The sequence below is a fragment of the Thunnus albacares genome, chromosome 18, assembly GCF_914725855.1.
Source record: "Thunnus albacares chromosome 18, fThuAlb1.1, whole genome shotgun sequence".
NCBI classification, from domain to species: domain Eukaryota; kingdom Metazoa; phylum Chordata; class Actinopteri; order Scombriformes; family Scombridae; genus Thunnus; species Thunnus albacares.
In genome coordinates, this window is record NC_058123.1 from 17,387,082 (window position 1) to 17,412,126 (window position 25,045).

A 25,045-nucleotide genomic window follows, 5' to 3' on the forward strand; every position below is an offset into this window, starting at 1 on the left:
CTCCGCAGAATGCGGGTGGGAAAAAATAACGCGTCGCACACACTTAGTTTGGCTTTGGTATAATGACACATATTCTTAAATCTTCGACAGTCTTGTCCTTGTGAGCAGTATCCATATATTATTTAGCTATTCATTTACCAACCGCGAAATATAGTAGGTATGTACAAAGCTTTCATTTAAGCTAGCCAAGCTACCACAAGGTCAAAACAGTAGCTTTCGAGTGAAGCAGCATGGGAAGCTATTTCTTTTAGTAATGTTAGCTCAGTATCGTCAGCGAAATGTAATTTAACAGGAAAGTCTGTGTGTTGCTAGCACTTGGCAATACACAATGCAACTTGCACATTAGACAGTATCAACATCTGGTTAGCTAGTAGAGCATTGAAGTTAAGCGTGAGTCATGTAGTGGTGACTAACTTACAACTGACAGTTGTAAGTTACAGTGAAACAGTGGCAGCGCATATGCTGAAGTACATCAAGTTTTAATGTACAGTAGTCCTGTATTGGTCTTTAATATACAAAAGTCATGTTTCCTTATAGTGCTGGTTTACAGCAGCTGTACAGTCTGCCCAAGTTATGGTTGTAGTATGATATGAATGCTAAAACCAAGGAGGACCAGAAGCAAAACTTTCCTTCATTCTTTATGGTAGCCCAATGTGAACTAAATGTGGTGAACAGAGTAAGATATTTGGGTCACATCATCAGGAATGATCCATGTGAAACTGTATGCACAAGCCAATATGCTGGCACGCAAATTTCATGTGTACATACGATGTTGAAACAGCCCTATTTTAGAGCCTGCTATACTCCACTCAATACAGCCCACTTGTGGTGCAATGATAGTAAAGCAAACATGAAAAAACTTCAGGTCGCATTTAATGATGCATTCAGAATCAAACTCCCAAGATGGACAAGTGCAAGTCACATGTGGGAATCTTTAATGTTCCCACCTTTCATGTTGTGTTGAGGAATTTTATGTACAAATTTATGTGTCCATTAACTTTGGCCTTAACTGAGCTTACATGAAGTGATACAAAGTTCTCCTCTTGTTTTTGGAAACACTGGAACAAATGTCTGTATGTCTTTTAATCACTGTGGACTTGTGAACTGCAATGATTATATCTTTGTGTTGTTGTCCTGGTATATTGACCTATGTGTCTGAAATAAAGTTTAATTGAAAGTAGGTCAACCAGTTCTACCTATATGCTTTGAGTATTTGTGCCTGTAAGTTAGGTATGTTGCTCATGTGTTGACTGCAGCATAAAATTTGTGTGTTGTTGTATCTGTAGATCAACAATAACAGGGCCACCATGGGGTTTCTGCTGTCTAAATCCATGGATGCAAACTTTAAAAAGCAGCAAGAGTTCATGCTTCACAATTCACGGCTGCAGGTGAGTGAACGTGTACCCACACATAATATAGATAAGAACACACAAGTTAAACAGGATGTGTCAGTCAAGGCTACCAAAAGCCTAATGCTCACTGTGCGGTAATTTGATAAACTGTATGTTTGTTTAGCAATACGGAAAGAGTTCCTGTGTCAAAATCTAGGTTTAAGACTGTCAATATCTTAGTTGATACTGCACTTACATGGTGCATATACCTAAAAGAAAATCTTTTTAATTCAAAGTACCACACAGCAAACACAAGGTTTATTCCTGCAGATGCAGAAAGTGTCGCACACATGAACCATAGTTTTGACTTTTGGTCATGATACAGACTCTGTTTTAAGCCTTGCATTCATACTGTCTGTCATGAATTGAACTACAATTAGTTAATGAATCGATTAGTCGATCAACAGAAAATTAATTGGCAACATGAAAGTAAACTGACCATCTTTGGATTTTGGACTGTTGAAAAAACAAAACAAAAGACATCAACAGAAGACATCATCTTGGGCTGGAAGACATTACAACATGCATTTTTTTACTGTTTTCTTACATTTCATAGACAAAACAATTAGTCAATTAATCAAGACAATAATCGGCAGATGAATGGATAATGAAAATAATCATTGGTTGCAGTCCTGAATTGAACAATGTCAAAGCCAGGGATACAAGCTTTGGTTCAAAGCAATGCTTTTCCAGGTTTTATTGCATTCGTTATGATTATTGTTATTGTTATTATTCTTTTTTAGTTTTTTCATTTAAACAAGAGATTTTTACTTTGATTTATTTATGCCTGCAAGCTGCTGAGCAGCAGGTGGGATTTGTGACTCTTATAACACCAATGATATTATCCGACTTACGCCCAAAAGGTTGGTTGTTTTGTTTGCCCCTTCATTTTCTCCTCCTCTCCCAGCTGTAAATTTGGTAGATGATGACAAATATTATTCAGTAATGGCAAAGGTTTGGCAAATGAGTTTCATAGTGCCCTCATTTGGGTCATGATGATGACAGGTGAGTATTTGGTGCATGATTAAGCATCGCTATAGTCGATCTGCATTGTTTCACTTACTTAACTTACTACAGATAGTTTGATAATTATTATTCATACTTACTTTTTAATTTAAATTATTAAGATGGGCTATAAGAATTTCTCATTTTACCATTATGAGTCTGTGTTCTTAAAATAAATTGAAAACATACTTTAGCCCCTATTTTAAATTTTGATTAATACATAGCCTATAACTTTTTAAATCATGGCTGAACAAAACACACTCAGACGTCAACAAGAAACAAAAATCTTAAGGATTGCTAGGGGTCAAATCAATCAAATAATCAAATAATTTTGCTGCTTATTCATCTTGAACATTCAAATTGTATTTTGACATCACCAAATTTAATGGATGAATTGACCCTAGCAATTTCAGAATATCTGTGAAGCATCGCTGTTGCCTCCCCCTGCATTAAGATGTCAGAGATGATTGCTTGTCAGTGTTTTCAAGTCACATCAGTCATAGCTAATTGATCCTTGCCACTCTTGCTTTGTGGACTCAAAGCATTGTGCTTGAATCATTGGATCCAATCATTGGGTACTTGAAAATTCAGTGAAGATGAGTAAGCTTCTATGACGCATGTCTTGAAAATAAATGGCAGCTCTATAGTGACGTAAATTATGTTTTTGTTCACTTTATATTGACGAAAAAGCCATGGCTGCTAATAGCAGGGTTGTGCTTTCTATTTGCAGTCATTGAACTTTAGTTGGTTTGTACAGCTTATGCAAACACCAGATCACAAAATAAATAAAAACTGTTTGTGTTGAATTTTTCAAAAACATACATTTTGAAGCACTGTAAAGAAAGTAGACACATAAAACACAAAATACATGTAAAACATCCATGATTAAACAAAGCTAAAAGCAAAACACGTGGAGGAAAAACAATAAAAAAAAGATGAGTTTGTACTCAGATTTCACCTCTACAGATTCAGTCATTCTGACATACTTGGGTAACTTTTTCAAAAGGTCACACCATCACTGCAAATAAATCCTGTAGTTATAAATTTGGTTGGAAGTTGGTCAGATTATTGTAAAAGTCTTGAAACACTTCAGGAGGTCAACACTGGGTCTTCTGCCATGTAGTGGTTCGTAGGTGTTCTGGCAATAATCATAAAATCAGTTCTAATGGGTAGACAGGGAGCCCATGTGTATTGGCTTAAACAGAAGCACTAAATGTATGATCTGATCTTAGTTCAAACCTGGTCAAGCAAGAGCAATTCAATTCTTTGATTGTCCACTACAGGAGTTTGTACACCCCAAAGTTAGATAGCAAGCACAAGAAATGTTAAAACAGCTTTTGCAGTGGCGTCATGGCAAATAGATAAAATTCCTGTTCTATCAGAAAGGGACCAAGAATGGTACCTTGGGGAACATCCACAGCTTATCAGCAGTGTTGGGCAGTAACACATTACAGTTATGGAATTACTTTTTTCACTAACGACAACTGTAAGGGATTACGATTTAAAATTCAGTAATTATACTACAGTTACTAATCCCAATAACGCTTCATTACATTTACACTGGGGGTGCAGCTGATGTCAGGACTTCTAGCGTGCTGTGTGCAGTCACTGAGGCTATGCTAACGCTAGCTGTTGGATGCGCAGTAAATCCTTCCAAACTATGTCCTACCTGGTTGTCAAACCACAAATTTCTGTTTCTACTGTTCATGTGTTAAATACAGAAGACGCAACATGTGAGAGCGGAGGATTTTGAGTTGTTTAAAGGCAAATTGGACGGAGCTGATGGCTGACTAATGAAAGTAAAGTAATGAGTAATGTATCACGTTTCTTGTGCTGCTGAGTAATGAGTAAAGTAATGTGCTTTTACAATGAGTAATGTGTAATCCAGTAATTCAAAGCATTAACCACCATTCATATCGTCAGAATTTTGTTGCTTCGACTTCAAAATATTTTGCTTGTTGGACATGCGCATCTAGAATTATTTGTATTTGTTTTTCAAAACATTTACAGATGATGTGAAAGATGAAAAATATTTTATATTTGAATTGTCAGGAAACTTGGATTGCTCTGTCTCTCTCTTTCTCTCTTTGTTACGTTGACTTCTTTCCCTCCTTTCAGTATGTAGACCGTGATGATTCGCGAGCATCTGTTTTCCAAGTATTGTCTCATTCTGCATGTGTTTGTTGCCTTTAGGAAATGTCAGTGAATTTCCCGCTTATGTTTCAGCTCTGCTCTCACTTTGTCACCTTCAGAGTGGACTCGTCGTGGCTCATTTCTTCTTTTCACTTTTTCTTCACTGCTTTTTCCCGTCACTGTCTCACAGCTATCCTCCACCGCTTGTCCAAGCTTGCCACAAAATCTATTGGTCATCCCTTGAGATGTTGACAGTGAGAGACAGGATGTATATTTTTAAAGTGCACGTACGTCAAAGGTATCACTATGTTGCTTCGTCATCTTGTTACTGTAAGTGCTCATATTTTGCCAAACATGGGTTTAAAAACTCAGTAAAAGTTACTTTTACACTTATAATCTTAACATGGAAACAGAAAGAGGGATCATGGATATGAAAAATGATAAAGAACAGTAATACCAGACAATTACCATTTCATTTAGCACTTGAGAAATACAGGAAGAAGGCACACATTTTCTTGCAGAAAAAAGCAGAAATTAGATGTCAGATCTGTGGTTTTGGTTTTGGTTCTGAGGACTTTGCTACTGTTTTTGACTAGGAGTGTGGTGAAGTGGCGGATGGAGCAATAGAGGGGGACTGGCTCTTCAATGCTTCGACACAAAGGGAGCAATAGGTGGGGTCCAACAGAGAGGGTGTTGAGTTTCCGGATGGTGGCAAGCTTAGAGTTATGATTGTTTTTTATGATTTGAAATGTTTATTATCAATGGAACCCAAATGCTCATCTGTGTATGCATTAAATTTTAATTTAGCCAAAAATTGTCAAAAAAATGGACATGTGGTTGTCAAAAGTTAACCAGGGACCGATATTATGTTCATGGAAGTTCATACGGTGGAGGGCTCAGACTTTTAAGAGTCAGCAATACTTTTGTTGTTTATTTGTGTACAGATTACAACAATTACATCAGGGTTAGCTTTTAGCCATTTAGCATATGCAGTCCATGACACACAACCAATATAGAACAGGATTGCATTCGCCTGGGTCTTTTATTAAAGGGGCCATATTATACTTTTTGTGATTTTCTGTTATTTATATACTGTTATGATGTTGGATATCTACCAAACATGGTTCCAAAACTTGAGGGTAATGTATGTAGAAATGCTCCCTTAAAGTCAAAAGCCAGGGGTGTAAACCTGCCCTGAACGCTTCATTTGCAATGGTTTTACGCATGTCCCTAAACAGCCATCCACTCCATTGCCTTTGTTGCTAAGGTTGTTGCTAAGGTTTTTTCCATGTATTGTTTTCGTTGTCTACTCTCATATTTCAAATCGGATTTCATGTACATACATGTACGGATGTATTTGAGGTGACATTTTGAGTAAAGAACGAAAAAAAGTTGTGAAATCCTACTATTACTATTTGTTGCCGTAGCCTTAGGAGCTGGCGGATGTCTGCTGAGGGGCAGCTTCAAAGAGCTGGCCAATCACAACAGAGTGGGCCCCGTGGGATGGGAGCCTTAAAGAGGCTGCGTAAAAAGTTAGTAAGAGTTAAAATTAGGGTTTTTTAAACTGTAAATCATGCAAAGATATAGAGTAGTAGTGCTCCAAAATAAAAAAGTATTCACCCGTAAATTTGTATATGTCCCCTGTAAGCTGATTTTACTACTGCACTTGAATGCATCACTCAAGAAGACTTTTAATGAGCCAGTTTTTTGTTTTTTGAGAGAGATGGAGATGGAGAGATTGGTGTCATCCAGTCACATGGCAAGCTGTCAATAATTAGGTATTGGCTTTTGTTTTAATAAACATCTTGGCTACCAGATTTTGCAAGTCTAAGCTACAAACTTGTATTGGTCTCAAAACAGACCAATTCTGTCAGAGTCCAAAGTGATCCCCTAGGTTAGTTCAAGCACCTTACAGACAGTTTGTTACCTTTTTATCAGAAGAACACTGTCAGGTTTTTAGACTCAGCTCCAGTTATCTTTAGACTAATGTTTTTCACTAACGCCCAGTCCAGCCATTGGGGTCCATTAGTCATCAATTTACAGAGACTTGATACTTTGTTGTGAAGAGATTGTATCCTTATATTTCTGTCAAAGTCAGGATGTGTTATCTTTTTGTGGTAAAATAGTCAGACAATGTGTGTTCAGGTAATTTTTGCAAGGTAGGAAAATTGTAGTGATCCACAAGTTGAATAATGAATATTTTGGAAATTTTCATTTGCTCTGGAAAATATAAATGCAAGTTTGTGAGCACTGCATGAAATGGTCATTTTACAGTATAATGTGAAAATATTCTATATGTTTCACTTGACCTCTCATTAAAATTGTTGAACTGAAATAATCCATCTTGAACAGCTAATCTCTAGCTCCTAGTCCAACAGAAATACAAATTAACAATGAAAGGTTATGTGTTTACTTGCTGGACAGACAGTTCGTCCCAGCTATATTTATTTACTTACTTGTTATCTAATTATACTGGGATCACCTCGTCTAAGACAATTTCCATCTTTTTCAACTACTATTTATCTCAATTCGAGTATTCTTCACCCTCTTTAAAAAAGTCCAAAGACTTACATGCTGGGAATTCAAATGAATAAAATAATGATCACTAACAGGAATCTGGTAGTTTCCAGATGGTTTTCAACATCCAGTATCTCTGACCTGCTTCCTGTTTCATGATCCAGATGAGTGAGGGGAGATGAGACATCACCAGAAACTCTTCTTTACACATATGAAGATTCTGTGAATGGACGTGCAGTTTCCCCTCACTTCCTAATTGAAACCTTGACTCAGTACCTGCTGCATTAGGTTTTTGTTTCAGCTTTCTCTAATTTAAATGAGGCAGCCTTGAGTTCACTATCGTTCACTAATTTAGCTCAGCAGACCCTGCAGTTAGACAGCAAACACAGAAGTTGTTCCTGTGATTTCCATAACCTTGAAACAATACTCTACCAGCCGTGTCTCTTGCACACCAAACTCTCACTCACTCATGTGGTTTTAAAAAGTTTGTCGCTTCCTTCTTCCTGCTGCGGGTAGCGGTTGTAGTCAAATTGGTTACCGCAGTGGATTCCAAAGGATATCCAGTTTCACTACAAAAACGTTTGTACATACATGGGTGTTCCTGCATTATGAATAGGTGATATTTATGGTTGTCCCTTCTTTAGTGTTTACACCTTAAATGTGTTTTTTAAAGTTGTAAACCAGCATTTTTTTTTTGCAATAACTACACTGTATAAATAAACTGCAACTAATGCTTACTTTCATTATCAATTTATCTTACAATCATTTCCTATTTTAACTCTTTTGGCTATAAAATATCAGAAAATAGTGGAAAATGTCCCAAAGACACCCAAAGATATTCAGTTTATGATCATATAAGACAAATAATCAGTTCATCAACTAATATTTCAGCCCTAAAAACAGTCATCATCAGTTATCATTGGAGGTAACTAATATTAAATGTTACCAGGTAAATTTTAGACAAATAAAGGAAGGTGGTTGCTGACCTACTTACTTGTAACTCGATATATCGAGTGCAGACTCACTCACTGCTGTGACGTTTGTCTTATGCAATAAAAGGAGCAGTTGTGATCAGTTCTGCTCAATAACAAGTTTCATGAAAACACATATCCAACAAAATCATTAATTCTGCAGCAACATACATGTTTGACTAAATTAGTCTTAATTGAACTCTCAACAATTAGACTAACAGCGTGCATAAAAAACATATTAGATTTATTTTAAGGCTTGATTGTGCTTCATTAACTTTTATTGTACTTTTACTTACCTGTGACGTCGTAGCACAATGATTACAGCCCAACCTTTCTCCTCTACTACCGGCATTTTAGTCAACTAACCACTCCACTTGATGCTCTTCACATGGTCACGTTTTAAGTGTCGACCACAAAAGGTGTTTGATTAGTGCTGCTGCAATTAGTTTTATTAGGTTTTCCCACTGGCATGTAGAAATGTAGAATGCAAAGCTTTTCATAACACAATTAAAAAGGGCTACATTAGAATGACTCCATCGCATTATATCAAACTAGTGCAGTACCCATTCAAAACATGCCTGTTCGAAACAGGCCGAGTGCTTATTATTTCTCGAGAACCACATATATATGTATCAATTGACAAATGTATCAATTAAAGCAATAAGGATTTAATAAATGAAGTGATTTAAATCCAGACAAAAACTTCACCAGTGAGACTAAACAGAGGTTGAGCCGTAGAAGCAGTTTATATCCTTCCATTGGTTGAAGCTGCTGCAAATCAAACGTGTCTGCTCTCCTAGTGGCTTTTTTTACTGCCTCCGTCTCTATTTTTTCTCCTATGTGCACTCGTTCTTCTCTCTTGGGTAGTTTAACTGAGCGGGGCCGCTGTGATGTGACGGTGTTTATATCAAACAGCCTCTACTGCGCTCAGACACAGAGCTGAGCAGCTCGCTGTTCGCTTGTTTATTTAAAGTTTATTAATATTAAACATGTCAAGTGTCAAAATTGCACCAAATTCAAGAATGCACCTGCCAAGTGTGAAGTAGACCAGATGGTTCTTGAGATATGCAAAGGACAAACAAACATACATACAAACATACAAACAGACAGAGATTCCTTGCTTTATATAGAGAGATATTTAGTTTGATTTTTTTTTTCCACCTGGCTGAAAGATAGCTGCCCTGTTGGAAAACACTTTTCCTGTGTATGTGTCTATGTATGTGTCCCTTCCCTTAGTTAAGAGTGGTCCTGTCAAGTCAAATAACAGCCGTAACCCATGATGCACTGATATTGATACTGAGAAAGTATAAGTTGAATGAAAAAAGTAAACACTTCCTCAAAACATGGAGGTGATGTTAAGCTAGATGAACATTAGAAGTGACTATGAAGGAAAAAGTGTGCAATAGATTTATGAATATTGCAAACTAGGCAATCCGGGCAATCACTGTTAAGAGACGGGCAATTATAGAGAACCAACAAGCAACAAGCAAGAACTTTTATATAGTAGAACTAAGGATTTTATTTCCTCATTATCACTCCAGTCGTATATCTGATGGCCGCTTTTCTGTCAACTAAAAGCTGCTGGCTGCCAGCCTGGAGACTGTTTCTCATGCCTACTGTCAGGCTCTGAGGGAGGGCTGACTGATCATGCTTGTCCTTATTTATCATGCTCGACAAGTTAAACACATTTAGATCTGGGAGCTGGTTTTCAAGAAGCCAACTCCCTGAGAAAATAAAATTAACCGGCTTCTTCACGCAGAAGCTCTTGTACTGTGTAATCGCGCTAAAAAATATCTGATCCTCCTTATACCAGTACTCTGTGTTCAGGGATTTCCAGTAGATATACCAGTAGAACCCCAGAATATAAATATATAGACATGGAAATGTGCATAAGTTCTCTTTACAGAGAGTTTTAAGTGTATGTAATGTGCACAGTTATATCAATCCATCAATGTGGGCATGCAAAGTGTAATGTGTATTTGTTTGTTTTATAATTCCATGTACAATTAGATACAGTTTTTACACAATTAGTCACACCAACTACAGTATGGTGGTATATTAAAGCCAGAATATGTAACATTTGATAGAGGAAATAACACATTCCTCCTCTTACAAATGAAAAGTTGAACTCATAAGCAATAAAATGCACCTTTGCTCAAATCATTACACTCAGGGGTTTTGCAGCTACAGTCATATTTGTTCTGGTATGACCAGTAGCTAACGGTGGCTAATGTTACTGGTAATGTTACTTTAAGTAGATATTCCTCTATGATGGACATTACTGAGTCTCTTTTTTGACTGACTTTTGTTTACTTGTGCTACTGATACACTATATTTTAGCATTTATTATTATCTTGCAATTACACAGAGTCACTTTAAGGTGTTTTTTAAATTCACTCACTGGCACAACTTCTTCATATCATCATATGTTCCTTCCTTTTCACACTTCCTGTGTGAAAAATGTTTTATATGCAGACAGAAATAGACATTGAAGAAGCCCCACCTTTATAATGTCATTCACTTTAACTTCAATACCATGTAATGTTCAGCCATTAAAGCGAATAAACAGAATTGTTCATGAATACAGTTTGTGGTGCAGACTGACAGAAATCAAGACGTTTCTCCGACATGTTGTAATTTATGTCATCCACTTACTTGAATGGCACTTGGGGTCATTTTGTCTGACCTTTGCATCACCAGTGAATTAGAGTCACTTTCCTTTTAAGTGAAAATAAAAGCTCATCTTTGACACATTCACTTTTTGAGAATAAAAGCCCTTTAAACGAGAGTGTCAGTCAGCTCGTTAGCGATTGTCATGCAGGAAGGATGTAATGTAGACGTGAGTGTGTGTGAAACAGGAAACGGCAGACAAAAGACTCATCTGACTGAGCTCATCAGTATGGATGCAGCGTGTCTGGCTGCCGACTGTACTGTTTTTATCTCATTACATGTGAGCAGACTTTATGTTCAGAATATTTCTCTTGCTTGCTTTGATTTCTCTGAAATATGTTACAATGTCCTCAGACTTCTCTATTGTACATGTTTAACACGTCGTCCTTCTAATAAAAAATGTGAAATGTACTGTGTTGCAAAGAGTTTAAATGGTCAGAAAATGACATGTCAGCTGATATGAATGTCTTTCATAAATACATAAGATCAATGAACATGTTGTCCTTTACATTTTATTATTATTATTATTATTATTATTATTATTATTAGTATTATTATTATTATTATTATTATTATTATTATTATTATTATACTTATTATTATTATTATTATTCAGTTTTTAAATTGTGACCTATAGGATATTTTATAGTTTAAAAGGCTCTCTGGTGGACAAATCATTAAACCAAACATCCTCTGCATTTCTGTACTGCACAGTCTTCTTACTTACTATCCATCATGTACGTCACTTCCAACATATGTGCAATATCAATCAATCAATCAATCAATCACACTTTCTTAATATACAGTAGCACCTTTCATACAAGTCGAATGCAATTCACAATTCTTTATAAGTGATTGATAAACGCACCGGATGATAAATATGGATTGGGAGACTAATACACACCAAGATACAAGTAAAATACCAGAATTAAAACAAGCTGACTTGTAAAATGTTTATCAAATAAATAAAAAAAATATAATATAATAGAAAGAAATAGATTTAATAATAAACTAATATCAGCCTATATATCGGCCTGGGTGATTTAGCGGTCGTGTGTGTACTATATTCCTGCTAATCTTTTTTCAGATCATTAAATATTTCATGTTATAACCTTGGGCATTGATACGCAGTGTCCATATTTGGCTTTAAAGGTCTGTTATGCCTGATGACGTCTTTGGTGTCCTTTTGTGTCCTGTGTGTGTTTGTGTGTGTGTGTGTGTGTGTGTGTGTGTGTGTGTAGATGGAGCGTCAGATCCTGATGCAGAACCAGATGAGAGAGAGACAGATGGCTATGCAGATCGCCTGGTCCAGAGAGTTTCTCAAATATTTTGGCACTTTCTTTACCGTGGCCACAGTGGGACTCACTGTAGGGTGAGTTTTGTATGTAACAGCTCATAGAGGTCCACTCAGAGGTGTCTAGTTTAAGATAATGTTCACCCGGGGATGATCCTTTTCTACCACACACACACACACACACACACACACACACACACACACACAGTAATAATCCACAGTGCCAGTTAACCTGGTAAAGTATGAGCCTCATTGAACTCTGAAGTCTTCACAACTTCAGTATTAAATTAAGTCACGCTTTGTAGTCCAGTGACCTTTACTGATAAAGGTCTGTATGATGTTTTCTAATCAATAGTTTCAATAGTCACATCAAGTTAAACTGTTTAACAATTTAACAGTTAACATTAAAGTCTCATTAAAAGCCACAAGCCACCTATAGGTGGCACTATGGCAAAAGGACACATTTACAACTCAGTAGCCATGAGTCTGACTCACTTGATATTTTGCACAATTTGTCCTTAAAATTCTAGGTATTCTCCAAAAATCTACATGCTGGTCTGTTAGTTTGTGTATTTTGATGCAAATCAAAGATGTTATTGTCTTTTTATCGCATGTTGAGAGTGAAAAATATTCAAACTTTCTTCTCTTTGTCTCTGCAGTGCCATTAAAAGAAAGAAACCAGTCCTGTTGGCTCCCATCGTTCCTCTCGGCTTCATATTTGCCTACCAGATGGACAGCGCCTATGGGACACTAATTTATCGTATGAGGGGTAAGACGAAGCAATTATCATTATCATAACACCCACATAAACAAACACTTAATGTCAGCCATAAAAAATAAGATTTGTCAGTTTGCTTCACATTAACGTCTCGCATACAACTTTGAATCCCAACAGAAGGAAACACCAAAAGCAGCCGTTTTCTTTTCAAGAGTCATAAGATTTCTGCCAGTTTTGCCTCAAGACATAAAATCTACCAAAGCTGTTAAACTGCTATCCACAATCATCCAAAGAATATTAAACAGAAGTGCCTCTATTACAAAAGTTAAATGTTAGTGTAATTCTGCAGCACTATTGCAAATGTATAAAAATGTAATTGGTCAGACATTAATATATATACTACTAGATATATCTGTGTCTTCTCAAAATATGCCCAGTCACTCTTCAGCATCCTGTTGTTGGGCGGCACAAACGCTGTGCCACACAAACATGTGTCTGTATGTCACATGTCAGACTGCAGAGTAAAACCAGCTATGATACAAACCTCAACTACAAACCCCATTAGTGCTCACCTAATTTGAGCAGAAACCCAATAATTAACACTGATTAGCTGACGCATGGTACGTGTGTATATGTGGGACAAATTAAGTTGGTTTCACAGACACCTGTTTGCCACATCACATGGGAATTGATTTGTTTTTCCATTACACCTTTAGGGGAGGCTGAGAGTATTATGACATCTGAACATGACCGACTGGACTTGCCTAACGGGACTCCAACGTTTGATAGCATAGAGAAGGCCCGCCGCGCTAGAAGCACCCTCACTTCATTCCTGGAGAAATGACGTGTTGGTTGTTTGACAACTGAGACAGAGTCCGGACTGTCCAGTTGGTGCCTTCATCTGTACTGCTTTTGCTTAATTATGGGAAAACAGTCAAATACCACTTGCCTTTTCTGAAGTTAATGAGTCCATGGTTTGCACTAATTCTATATCATGGACCTTAAGTTAAATTAGTCTCAATATTATAAATATAATAGTGATGTTGCTGTGTTTGTGGGTTATTGTTGTTCGAAGTGTATCAGTTGCCAAAATCTTTTTCAGCACTGGACCTTGTACTTTATAAAGGAGACTGACTTTCACTAAACTGAAATACGAGTTAATACTTAAATTAGTCAGTCAGTCAAGTGTCATATCATGAATTGAATAAGTATTTGTGTCAATAACATTTATCCGTTGTAACATAATCACCTTGAGTGAATATGCCTCCACAAGTTGTGTTTCTATGCTTGTTAATTACATTTTTAATTAAAGCTGCATTAAGGGATTTTTGAACACTGGAAGGAAGAAAAACTCCAAAACAAACTCAATAACCCTTTCCCATAATCCCCTTTAATTCTAGTTTGGTTGACAAAATCCTATCTTACTTAAATTTTGGGGGTTTACTTTGATTTTGTGCAACAGCTGCCTGCATTCATGGAGTGATCAAATAAAATCTTAATACCAAAAGTATCACTTAATGAAGCTTTAATTGTAAAGAATCTCAACACTGCAAACAGCGGAAGATGCTTCTTACTCTTAATTAATTGTTTAGTTAATCAACAGAAAATTAAGCTGCATAACACATTTGAAGGCATCACTTTGGGCTCTCAGAACTTGTGATGGGAATTTTTAAAAAAATATTTTATAGACTAAACAATGAATCAAAAAATAACAAGCCAGATTAGTAAATTACAAAAACAATTGTTTCTGAAAGAAGTGCATTTGTTAAGGTGATGAGCTTTATACTAAAGGTAGAGACACCATTGGGGCATCAGTATGTTTTATTTTTATTCTTATAATACTATTCAATGGATGTAAAATATGACATGGTGCTGCTATTTATGCATTGTATATTTACCATCATTTCAACTAATTTTTGACATCATGGAAACTACATTTGTAAATTCAATAAAAAGAAATATTGTTCTTTCCTCCAGTCGAGTTTTGTGATTAGGTGCTACTTGGATGCAAAGCACAGAACTAACTTAGATAAACACCTTTCTAAAATTTCATCAACACGTCTTTTTTTTTTTTTTAAAGCAAGGATGGACACAGTGGAAATAGAAACCCAAACCCTCACAATGAAGAGTACAAGATGTCACAAGTTCCCTCATATAGTTTGTTTCAAAATGTCACCACAGCTACTTGCAGGTTTCCCAGCAGTGCACACGCACACTTCACATTAAAAATATTCCTCTAATATTACTACAACAAAGAAATAACTCCAAGTACGTCATTGTCATCAATCTAAATGACGTGTGTGTGTGTGTGTGTGTGTGTGTGTGTGTGTGTGTGTGTGTGAGAGAGAGGGAGGGAGGGAGAGAGGGAGAGACGGAGGGAGGCTTGGGGTTGAACGCATAGGTTGATGAGTGGACTAGTGACAAGCACTATATAAGCTTGTGTCTACTGAACAAGAGAGAATAAGAAGAGGAAACAGAAGACTGATAAATAGAAGCAAAATCAGCCTCAACAGAACTCACCTAACAGAAACAACAAAAAACAAGGAAAACCAGCAGGATTTGAAACACTCATCAGATCTGAGGTGGAACTCAGCTGACAAGGAGCCGGCTCGTTTCTGTTTAGTTTCAGCAAAGTGAAAAAAAAATGCTCTGGAGGTTGAGTCTTGCCGTGGCCGTGGTGTGTGTAGGTGGCATATGCAACTGCGTGAAGGCTGATGTGATGAGCAGACTGATCGTTCCGAGGGACTACGGGGTGAAACTGTGCGGGAGAGAGTTCATCAGAGCCGTCATTTTCACCTGCGGCGGCTCCCGGTGGAAACGCTCCGTAGAGGGAGACTTGGGTGAGTTAACCTGACAGATCATTTTCCACAAGAACTCACTGTAAAATATACATGTACTTAGTGACAAAATATATTCTGTTGCAGTCGAGGTGTAATGTGACAAATTGATTTCTCAGTAGGGCTAAAGACTATTGAAGAGAAGAAGAACTGTAATTGATTGTTTTCCTCATTCCTAAATAAGGAAAAAGAGTGTTAGATGTGTGTTATTGCACTTCAAAAGGTTTTAATCACATTAAAGAGCCCGACAAAATCGAATATTTCAGCACCATGGTCAGCTCATGTTAATTGTTTCATTCATAATCTCATCTGCTTTGTTTTTTAGTACAAGTAAAGGTGCTAATGACAAATGATATGCATCAAGCTTTGTAAATTTGTTATGGTTAATATTGTCCTTGAAGTAAATAAATACATTCAACATTTATCTTTTTTTCTTCCTCCAGACCCCTTTCAGTGGAGTTCCACCAGTGACGTTACAGCGGAAGACAACCAGCATAACTGGCAACGTGACTCAGAGTTCACAGACAGCCGTTCTCCTCTCCACGTTCCCTCCTCTTACTCCGTGGCGGACCTCCTGGCCCTTTACGGGGCGTTAGGAGACTGGCAGCAGCCACTGACTGACTCCAACCCACTGGAGAAGTCTCAGCAGTCCGCAGTTTTAGGCAAGCAAGAAGGTAACCCAGCGGTTGCTGACTGGCCCATACCCAGCAAGAAAAAGAGGAACTTTTCTCTGGGTGTGGCGGGTATGTGCTGTAACCAGGGCTGTACTAAGAATGATATCGGACGCTTGTGCTGAGGCAGGGAGGGGAGGGCAGGGGGTTGGGAGGAAGGTAGAAGGGGTGGGTGAATGCAGAGGGATGGTAGCATAAAGGTAGTATGTACAATAAGTAGTAATAACAAACTGACTCATCACGTTATCTACAACTTCATGTCTCTCTTTCTTAATATTTTCTTAAATGTTTAAAAACATATTTTGTTTAAAAAACATGTTCTGTATGGTGTTTACTGTTTGTCTCCCTTCCTTGAGAATAAATTTTAAATACTGTGTAAATATGAAACATTGAGTGGTATCATATATTGTCTACAACACTTGCGGCAGGATTTGGAGCAATAAACAGCATCTGTATTCTCCCCTGCAGACCAACTAAACTGTTTTCATACTAGCACCGGCTAATATAGCGCATTAATGCCATTTAGGCTGCTGTGAACTTATTGCAGGTCTACGCTCACAACGCCTGCATGATCATTTTCTGTCAACACCCTAAGGACACGACAGCAAAAGAGAGGATTTTAACCCAATTAAAACATACATTTGACCCTCTGCACAAAACCCCTCAAGACTGAACAGCTCTGGTCTAAATGTAGAAATCATTTTACAGCCTTCTGTTGAAAACTTCATCTCTTTCCACACATTCGAAAGATGTGTAAGCTGTGTGAACATGGGTAGAATATGATGAAGCTTCATGTGAAAAGCAAGCCACGTTTAGATTTTAAAAAGGTGCAATTTCCATGTCCGTAGTACTACAGTATGTTTTGTTTTAGTAAAAGCATTTACGCACCTGGAATATACTACATATCTATCTTTCACTATTTACATCTATCTACACATTAATGTAATAAAAGTAACTCCATCTGGAGAACCAGGATTCATTTCATTCACTCACTCATGCAACAAACTTGAGATTAAAATTGAAATGTTTTATCTGTTCAAACATCTTTTATTTTTTGAATATCTTTAAAAAAAATAAATTATGCATATTTCACAAATAATCATATTTGGTTTTACAAAGCAATGGACACATATCACAGTAATAGTTGTAGGACTTGAAAATGATACAATTATGAATTCAAAAATAAAAAAAAGTCTTTTAGGCAGCAACATTTGCACTCTCTACAAACTGACAATCTTAGTCAAAGCAAACAAAAGTCTCATTCATAACCCCCCCCCCCCCCCCAAAAAAAAAAAAAAAAAAATTCAGGATGACCAGATCATACTGTCCAGAGGTTATGGTGTGTTTGTGTGTCAAAGTGCGAAAACTTGCTCTTTACAGTGACTCATACTAATATGTGAAAGGGCATCAATCCTTTGACATTTTGTGCATGTGTGTGTGACCTGTGCTTGTATATAGATATATATAGATATATATATATAATGTGTATATATATGTACTAACATACTCTTGGAAAGTCTTTTTTTTTTGAGTTTGAAAATAAAAAATAAAGGTACTGTTCCACAATCAACTTTTAAAAAATCCCCTTGTGAACACTGATTTATTTATGGCAGACAATGTAATGAGACGTTTTGACATGTCGCAGCAGGGACAGCACAGGTGTAAATAATTAAATTACTGGGACACTTGAATAGAACAGAGCCATTGTTTATGTTATCGTGTTATTCCTGCTGTGACAAGTCAAAATGGTACACACATTCAGTATATATACATGCTCAGCAACATCTTTAAAGGGATGCTAAAATAACGACAAGTCTTGCAACAAGCTGCTACAGAAAGTAAAAGCGTCTCCCTTCAGTACTTTTTTTTTTTTTTTTTTTTTTTACACCTTCTGCAACATATCCTTCTCAACTTTTCACATTACATATCTACAGGTAAATAGCCTCCCAACATTGTAAACTTCATACTGTATTTATGAAATATATACATATCCATTAGTAATTACAATGGCAACATCATAAATTTCTGAGCTTGTTTCCTTTAGAGAGAAGAATGATACTGTGCAAGTGCGTGATGTGATGTGTGTGTCCATTTTTCAGACATTGACGAGCAGTTATTGCCGTCTCTTGGACATATTTCGATGTTTCCACATTGCGTGAAATGATGTAAACAAATATTAGGCAATTGTGTGTTAAGTTTGACCTCTATTGTGTAGCTGGTGTAGTCATAGCAAAAAAATACCACCACTCAAAAGGAAGATCTCTGGATGTTTCTGCTCGGAAAAAACACTGAATCATCCTCGATGTGTGATGAATATCTGTAAAACACTCCACTGTCCATGACTCCAAAATCAGGTGTAGGAATCGCACAAGTACAGGTGGTGCTTTAACAATTATGGACTGTCCTTTATCAGTCAAAATATCAAGCATGAGTCTGTCTGTGCATCAGCAGGAGGAGCCCTGCTCAGTTCCACTGTTGACTTCAGGTGCAGTCAGATGACTAACAGTCTGTTAAGAATCCCATGGCCTCTTTGGTTAGACAAAACAATTTGCTGCTCATGTTATCACACTGAATGTACAAAATCAAAGGACTTTTTGGTGATCTATACATGTTGGACCAAAGATTGATTTTAAGGCTTAAGAATTCAACACAAGTTACTTAAAGTATAGAAAACATCAGGTTATTAGAGGAGTATCTCCTCTCTCCAGTCAATGACTGTCGTCAAATTCAATGTGTAAAACACAGCATGTATGAATACCACAAACATAATCATCACACAATGAAATGTTCTTAAAAGCATCAACAATTCTATTTTGTTTGGTGTCTGAGTCAGATGTAGTGTGCTAATTTATCAGATCACTCATACACTTAATATGCTAACAGACAGAAGTGGGTACACTGCTAGTAGAATGGATCATCCTTCTTTGAGTAAATGTTAGTTAAACTGACAGACATACAGAGCACCAAAAGAAGAAAAACAAGTATACTTCAGACTAGTGACTGCATCAGAGCAGTAAACCCCAGACATCACACAGACATTCATCATTCTGTTGAGATCTGCATGGGCTGACTCCCAGGAGTCGACAAAGGTCAAAGGTTCAGGGACCAATGTCGCTCATCCGTCCTTGCTGTCTCGCGCAATCTCCACACTGTGGATTAATGTCTTGAAAGTAGGCCGCAGTCCTGGGTCACTGCTCCAGCACTCTGTCATAATCTTGTGAATCTGAGGGAAGAATCAGAATAAAGAATATTAACAAAGAAACAGAAATAAAATATGCATCCTACTTTAAGAACAAAGCTAGTTTTACAGTCACAGAACCTGCAAATGTCCTTTTTTATTTAGAAATAGATATATTTTGTAATAACAGAGTTCTCTCTTCTATTTACATTTGATAAGGCATTTTAATATCACCTAGTTGTGATGCTTAGGGATAGGGATAATATTTGCAGGGCTAACTGTGCTTTAGCCACACTGACAAAACAATCTGTGTTTGCACTACCCTCAAACCAAGAGATGTCTTCATTGCATTATATTGTACACTAAAAAAACCCTTTTGCAGTTTTTTTGTAGTGTGTATAGATTTACTGACCTCCTTTGGACAATGATCAGGTGCAGGTAACCTATATCCTTGTTTCAGCAGGTCAATCAGATGGTAGACAATCATCTGGCCCTGCTTCTCATTTCCCATCTTGTCCATAAACACCTTGAAGAAAAAAAAAAAAGAGGTTTTTGTTTGGTTTCGCAGAAAACAGCTTCGAAAAACTTCACAAAATTAAAACTGCCAAAAAAACTGTTGAGAAGTGCCTCCTGTTATTAAGAATCTCTGCAATAGAGCAGAGTGCTCAATCAACACTATAGCTTTTATAGCTCAATGAAGTTTGCCATGGCCTGTTCTCTTAAACTTCTTTTAACCTGTGACACTTTAACAGGGCTCTGCTTCTTGACTCACACATTAAACAGCCCAACTCACAACGCTGCAGCTGCCGATTCTGTTGCCTTCATTTCGCTGATTTATTCTCACTTTTAACAAGCATAACAAAAGACATTTCTGAGTCTAATGTCAGGTCAAAGATGATACCAATGCCCTGTTCTACATGTTTCCTACATGTTTGCTGAAGAAGCCTTGACTCAGTCCCTTCCTTCCTTCCTTCCTTCCTTCCTTCACAGCTGATTATTACTGGTATCCCGTAAATAAATTGGCAAATTGTGAGAATATAATTTGCAACCCACACAAAAAATGGGTCTAACAAAGATTGTCAGAGGGGTGACAAAGCAATTAAGGTAGAAAATGACAGAAAGAAGTAACAGAAAGGTCAAACTGTTGACCTAAAAAACTACAGTCAGAGTGCCGTACCGCTGGTGGGCTGCAGTTCTTGTCGCTGTAAGTGAAGAGTTCGTAGAGGACGACACCAAAACTCCAAACATCTGATGCCACAGAGAACTTGCTTTCTGTCAGCGACTCTGGAGCATACCTGGAAAACACCCACAACACATTATATATACAAAAGTCTTTTTTTTAATGTTTTCTCTATGTAAATCACATGATCTTATTTATTACACCTTTTCATAGCTTTGTCACAAAGGGTCACAATATTTACTACAACTGTAGAAAAAGCTGCACAAAAACATTCATAAAGTACCATTTTTTATGTTCATAAATGTCAACCCACAAAACTATGAAAACACTTTTTGAACTGCTAAAAAACAGGTGCAGTGCCTCTTCCTTACCAGAAGATGGGGCTTTCCCCGGGCTCTCTGACAGTGTAGTACTCTTTGTCCTGTGGCAGCACCTTGGTCAGACCGAAATCACCGATCTTCACCCTCATCTCGCTCTCCACCAGAATATTTCTAGTGGCCAGGTCTCTGTGGATGTAACGCTTCATGGCAAGGTAGTCCATACCCTGGAAGAAATTGGTTAAATCATATCATAACTTATACCATAATAATCATTTTAATGGTATTTGAGACAGGAAAGATGAGAAACACAAAGCTCCCAGACCAGATTTGAACCCTGGACAATTACCTTACAAATCTGTGATGCATAGTGTAGGAGTTTCTGGGAATCAAAGCGGTCCTTGTGTTTGATGAGATAATCTCTCAGGCTGCCGTAGGGGAGATACTCCATGATCAGCCGAAGGTTTCTTCGCCCTGAAAAAGAATGGCGTTAAAGTGCAATATGTGCGAGCAGCAGAAGCGGAGGCCTCGCCTAAAATGGCATTTCTAGAGAAAATCTGGATTTATTTGTTTCATGGGCATGGTCACTGACGCCCTAGGCAGCAAATGTGGGGACTGTCAAGATGTTATTATGTACAGTATAACATAATATGCTGGGGTGGTAATATCAAATCAAGGAGCAGTTGTAGGCTGCCAGAATCAGAAAAAAGGGACTGAATCCCTTCTACTGTACATCTTCATTTAACAAGCTGTCATCTAATGTTTGTCTGGAGCCAAATCTGTGTAAAAGGTGTGTTCTTTTCATACGTCAAACGTTTGTGTGATTAATCTTCAAATACGTTTTAGAAGGAAACACATTTTGAGACACAGAAGGAAAGTACATACAGTATATAATCTCAAACAGTGGTTGTCCACTGTAGACAATGTCTAGTTGTGATCCCTCATGGTTAAAGCCTGCTCAAAACAAGAGATGTTACTGTGAGCAACCAAATGAAGATTTTTCCTTCTCAGACTGTATCATTTGAAGTGGTTTTGGGGGCCTGAAAAAATGTTGGTATCCAGTATTTCATGAGAAAAAGCTAAGATTAGAAAAATGTAAGAAAAGAAAAAAACATAATTAGTATAAAAGATATATACTTTTTATCTTTTATTACATTCAATCAACCCTGTGGGGAGCCCATATGGTGAATCACTGATCCCCATGAGTTGTATGACTAACATGGGAAAGGACGCAAAAAGCTTTCATTTTGATTACTGAATCATAACAGGTTGGTGAGTCATTTTATCATATTATTTTATGTCTCTCAAGTTTGCTAATAAATCAAGTTATAAGACAAGTTACACAGGTTGAAAACTGAAGACTTTCTGGCCATTTCATATCGCACAGGTGGAAACGATGTGCTCATACCTGCACTATAGCAGACTCCTTTGTATTTGACAATGTTTTCATGGTGGAGGGATTTGAGGATCTCGATTTCCCGCTCAAAGTCCCGGAGGTGTTCGGCCGTGCTGTGCTGCAGTTTCTTCACCGCCACCACCTCCCCTGTGCTGTCCTGCAGTGGGTCGTACCTGCACATCTCCACGCTGCCAAAATTTCCCTGTGGTCAGAGGGAGAGCAGAGATACAGAGACATTTCATCTAGCTGTTGAGCACATGTTAAATGAGTTCCTCTGCTGTCAGTATAGTACATTTAGTCAAGTCATTTACTAGGATGGGATCAATGAGCTGCCTAATCACAAGATGAATTGGTTGTGACAGAAGGTGTCATCATCCACAAAGAGAAAAACTGAAGAATTGCCTTCTTTCATATCAAATAGTGCTGACCATACTTCATGCTGTCTCAAATGAGAATATCTGTGATGACAGCTGAAACTGCTGATTAGTCATGTGGGTTGAATGTTTGCCACAGTATATCATAATTTATCTGACAAATGCATTTCTGTTACCCATTTATTGTACCACATAAACACCAGCAAAAACAACCTCAAGAGAGGGTGAAACTCTCTTGTAGTGTTGAGGAAGTTTTAACAAATCTAGCTTTTTCATCCAACAACTGGATGAGTAAGTGAACTGTGTGTATGTCTCACTTTGCCCAGCTGTTTGAGAAAGATGAGGTGCCTCTCCTCAAACTGAGCAGGCTCCTGGTTCTCGGAGGTCCACGGGAAGCCGAAGCCTCGTGTCCTGCTGGGCACCATGTCGCTCTCCACCAGCAGCTCGTAGTCTGCAACACAACAAGATGCAACTTAGTTTTTTTTTATACATGCACATATATGACTGGGAAACACAAAAATACACTTTTGCATATATCAATGTCTGCCAGGAAGTAATCTTCACCTATAATAGGTGACTCTGACACATGTTTGTCTTCCTACCTGGTGTGAAGAGACTGTTGAGATCTCTGATAATTGCTCTGAAGGTCGGTCGGTGTGAGGGCTCATAGTCCATACAGCTGTTAATCAGATTGGCCAGTTCTGTCCATTTAGGAGCCGGCAGCTGGTGCCTATCCTCATAGAACAAGTTCTTCTGCAGAGAAAATAAAAGAGCAAAAGTCAGCACCTCCATTTTTCAGCTTAGCTTAATTTATCATAAAGACAAAAATTGAAGCGTAACATGGTTTTGTGGGGAGGTTATGTGCTGGAACTACTTCTTGGCCAGAAGCAGTGATTTCCTGGAGTCTGTCAGGTTGCAAGATAACCAGCCCTAACACTTAATTTGATATCTCCCAAAATGTCAAACTCTTCCGATAATAGAGATTATTGTCATTAACTGAATTAATTCTCAGAACATCCTTTGTTTTTGTGACCTTGGAGCAGTCCAGGGTGCTGAGTGGTTTGTCTCCTCCACTGCAGATTTCCCAAAGCGTGGTCCCAAAGCCCCATTTATCTGTGGCTAAACTCAGGCCTTGAGGGTTTTCGATGCATTCAGGGGGCACCCATGGGATACGCTCCACCAGAACTGAAGGACAGACAGACAGAAAGAAGGAGACGGAAGTTCAGAAAGAAGAGCAGGGAGTGAGAAAATGACAAATAAGGGAAAGGTGATTTAACTCGGTCCCTAAGGTGACTGAGACGATCACACCAAAGCAAAACTATGTTAGCTGACAATAATCCCACATGGCATCACACAGGTGTGAGGTACAAGTCGTGTCACACCAAGACCACACATGAAGTCGTGTTTCTCACCTTCTTTGGGCAGCACTGTGATGCTGATACCAGGGTCACTGAGCTTGATGAAGGGCAGGCTGCCCGTCTTACGATCCTCCTTTCTGATCAAAAGAACGTTCTTGGCACAAACATTTCCGTGAATAAGGTTCTTATCCTCCTGTGAGCAGAAATGGGAAAAATCACCTTGGGTGTATTTAAATCACTAATTCAGTCTGGGTTAAAAGCTATACTGGTTTTATTTGCAGTTACTGTATGTAAGAAACCTTACCAGGTAGTGCATAGCCCATGCGAGCTGTTTAGCCACTTCGAGCTTCCACGTGATGTTGACACAACTTTTGTTCTTTTTCAGATAGATATCCAGAGAGCCGAATCTACCATACTCCTGCACCATCATGTCTGACAGAGAGATGAGAGTGACATTTTATTTTATTATCGCTGTAGCTAAACTAAATATCACAACAAAACTATAAAAACTCTCAGGCAACCAGATTGTGTTTTACTGTGTTTTCTTCAATGTCACTGACACTATTTTGCCATCTGGTCCAGTTCAGTCTCTATTATCCCACATGGAAAGTGCAGTTTTGGTCAAGAAATCTGAAGTGAAAAGTTTAATTTCTTCTCATCTTTTAGGGTAATTAGAAACATATGCTGTGATTTATATTAGTTGACAGTTGACCCTGATAAACAATGACAATTGCTTTGGATCTCTTGTGAGATAATGTAAATATGGAGAATAGGTGTATTCTATTCAAACAATCCAAACCAAACAAAAACATTAGTCCTTTAAAACACATTTCAAATACATTCCAAAATCTTTCAGTACAAGTCTTTTCTTCATTATAGTCTTTCTTTTTCTTTCTTGCTCTTTATTGGTTCTCAGAAATAGTAAAGGTTTCCAACGAAGCGCTCCGATGACGTGGGCAGTAGCAGATAGAGTAAAGATCAAGACTACAGTGGCCCATTAGTGACTTGTTGATCTGGAGGGCTTAATCCAGTCAG

At 37.8% G+C, this 25,045-nt stretch overlaps 3 protein-coding genes across 5 annotated transcripts in view; 2 read left to right on the plus strand and 1 right to left on the minus strand.

Annotated features, from left to right (window-relative positions):
• On the plus strand, window positions 1–24,482 carry plgrkt (plasminogen receptor, C-terminal lysine transmembrane protein). Of its 2 annotated transcripts, none has more exons than XM_044332730.1 (5): window positions 1–157; window positions 1,287–1,388; window positions 11,929–12,059; window positions 12,641–12,750; window positions 24,396–24,482. In XM_044332730.1, exons 2-5 carry the CDS (start codon window positions 1,308–1,310, stop codon window positions 24,455–24,457), a joined length of 384 nt encoding a protein of 127 aa, XP_044188665.1. In that variant the 5' UTR covers window positions 1–157; window positions 1,287–1,307; the 3' UTR covers window positions 24,458–24,482. The 2 variants fall into 2 exon arrangements, with proteins under 2 accessions (XP_044188665.1, XP_044188664.1); XM_044332729.1 differs by lacking the exon at window positions 24,396–24,482 and adding an exon at window positions 13,416–14,670 and having other exon boundaries at window positions 4–157.
• On the plus strand, window positions 15,027–16,332 carry rln1 (relaxin 1). Its single transcript, XM_044332728.1, has 2 exons — window positions 15,027–15,539; window positions 15,980–16,332. The coding sequence occupies exons 1-2, from the start codon at window positions 15,344–15,346 to the stop codon at window positions 16,330–16,332; spliced, it is 549 nt and encodes a 182-aa protein (XP_044188663.1). The 5' UTR covers window positions 15,027–15,343.
• The window catches only part of jak2a (Janus kinase 2a), a 38,733-nt gene continuing 31,472 nt past the window's right edge, over window positions 17,785–25,045 (minus strand). For both annotated transcript variants that reach the window (XM_044332727.1, XM_044332726.1), the window contains exons 14-24: window positions 24,315–24,442; window positions 24,065–24,203; window positions 23,686–23,837; window positions 23,255–23,405; window positions 22,970–23,103; window positions 22,291–22,480; window positions 21,232–21,356; window positions 20,937–21,109; window positions 20,563–20,680; window positions 19,798–19,911; window positions 17,785–19,430 (exon numbers count right to left, since the gene is read on the minus strand). In XM_044332727.1, coding sequence (XP_044188662.1) covers window positions 19,323–19,430; window positions 19,798–19,911; window positions 20,563–20,680; window positions 20,937–21,109; window positions 21,232–21,356; window positions 22,291–22,480; window positions 22,970–23,103; window positions 23,255–23,405; window positions 23,686–23,837; window positions 24,065–24,203; window positions 24,315–24,442 — 1,532 coding nt within the window. In that variant the 3' untranslated portion in view covers window positions 17,785–19,322. The remainder of the gene's footprint in view (window positions 19,431–19,797; window positions 19,912–20,562; window positions 20,681–20,936; window positions 21,110–21,231; window positions 21,357–22,290; window positions 22,481–22,969; window positions 23,104–23,254; window positions 23,406–23,685; window positions 23,838–24,064; window positions 24,204–24,314; window positions 24,443–25,045) is intronic.

Excerpts from the sequence above, each read along its gene's own strand:
- rln1 (XM_044332728.1), top strand. The coding sequence starts at position 15,344 with ATGCTCTGGAGGTTGAGTCTTGCCGTGGCCGTGGTGTGTGTAGGTGGC. Across the intron at positions 15,540-15,979 it reads CTCCGTAGAGGGAGACTTGG|ACCCCTTTCAGTGGAGTTCC; the intron begins GTGAGTTAACCT and ends TTCTTCCTCCAG.
- plgrkt (XM_044332729.1), top strand. The coding sequence starts at position 1,308 with ATGGGGTTTCTGCTGTCTAAATCCATGGATGCAAACTTTAAAAAGCAG. Across the intron at positions 12,060-12,640 it reads ACAGTGGGACTCACTGTAGG|TGCCATTAAAAGAAAGAAAC; the intron begins GTGAGTTTTGTA and ends TTGTCTCTGCAG. Across the intron at positions 12,751-13,415 it reads ACTAATTTATCGTATGAGGG|GGGAGGCTGAGAGTATTATG; the intron begins GTAAGACGAAGC and ends TTACACCTTTAG.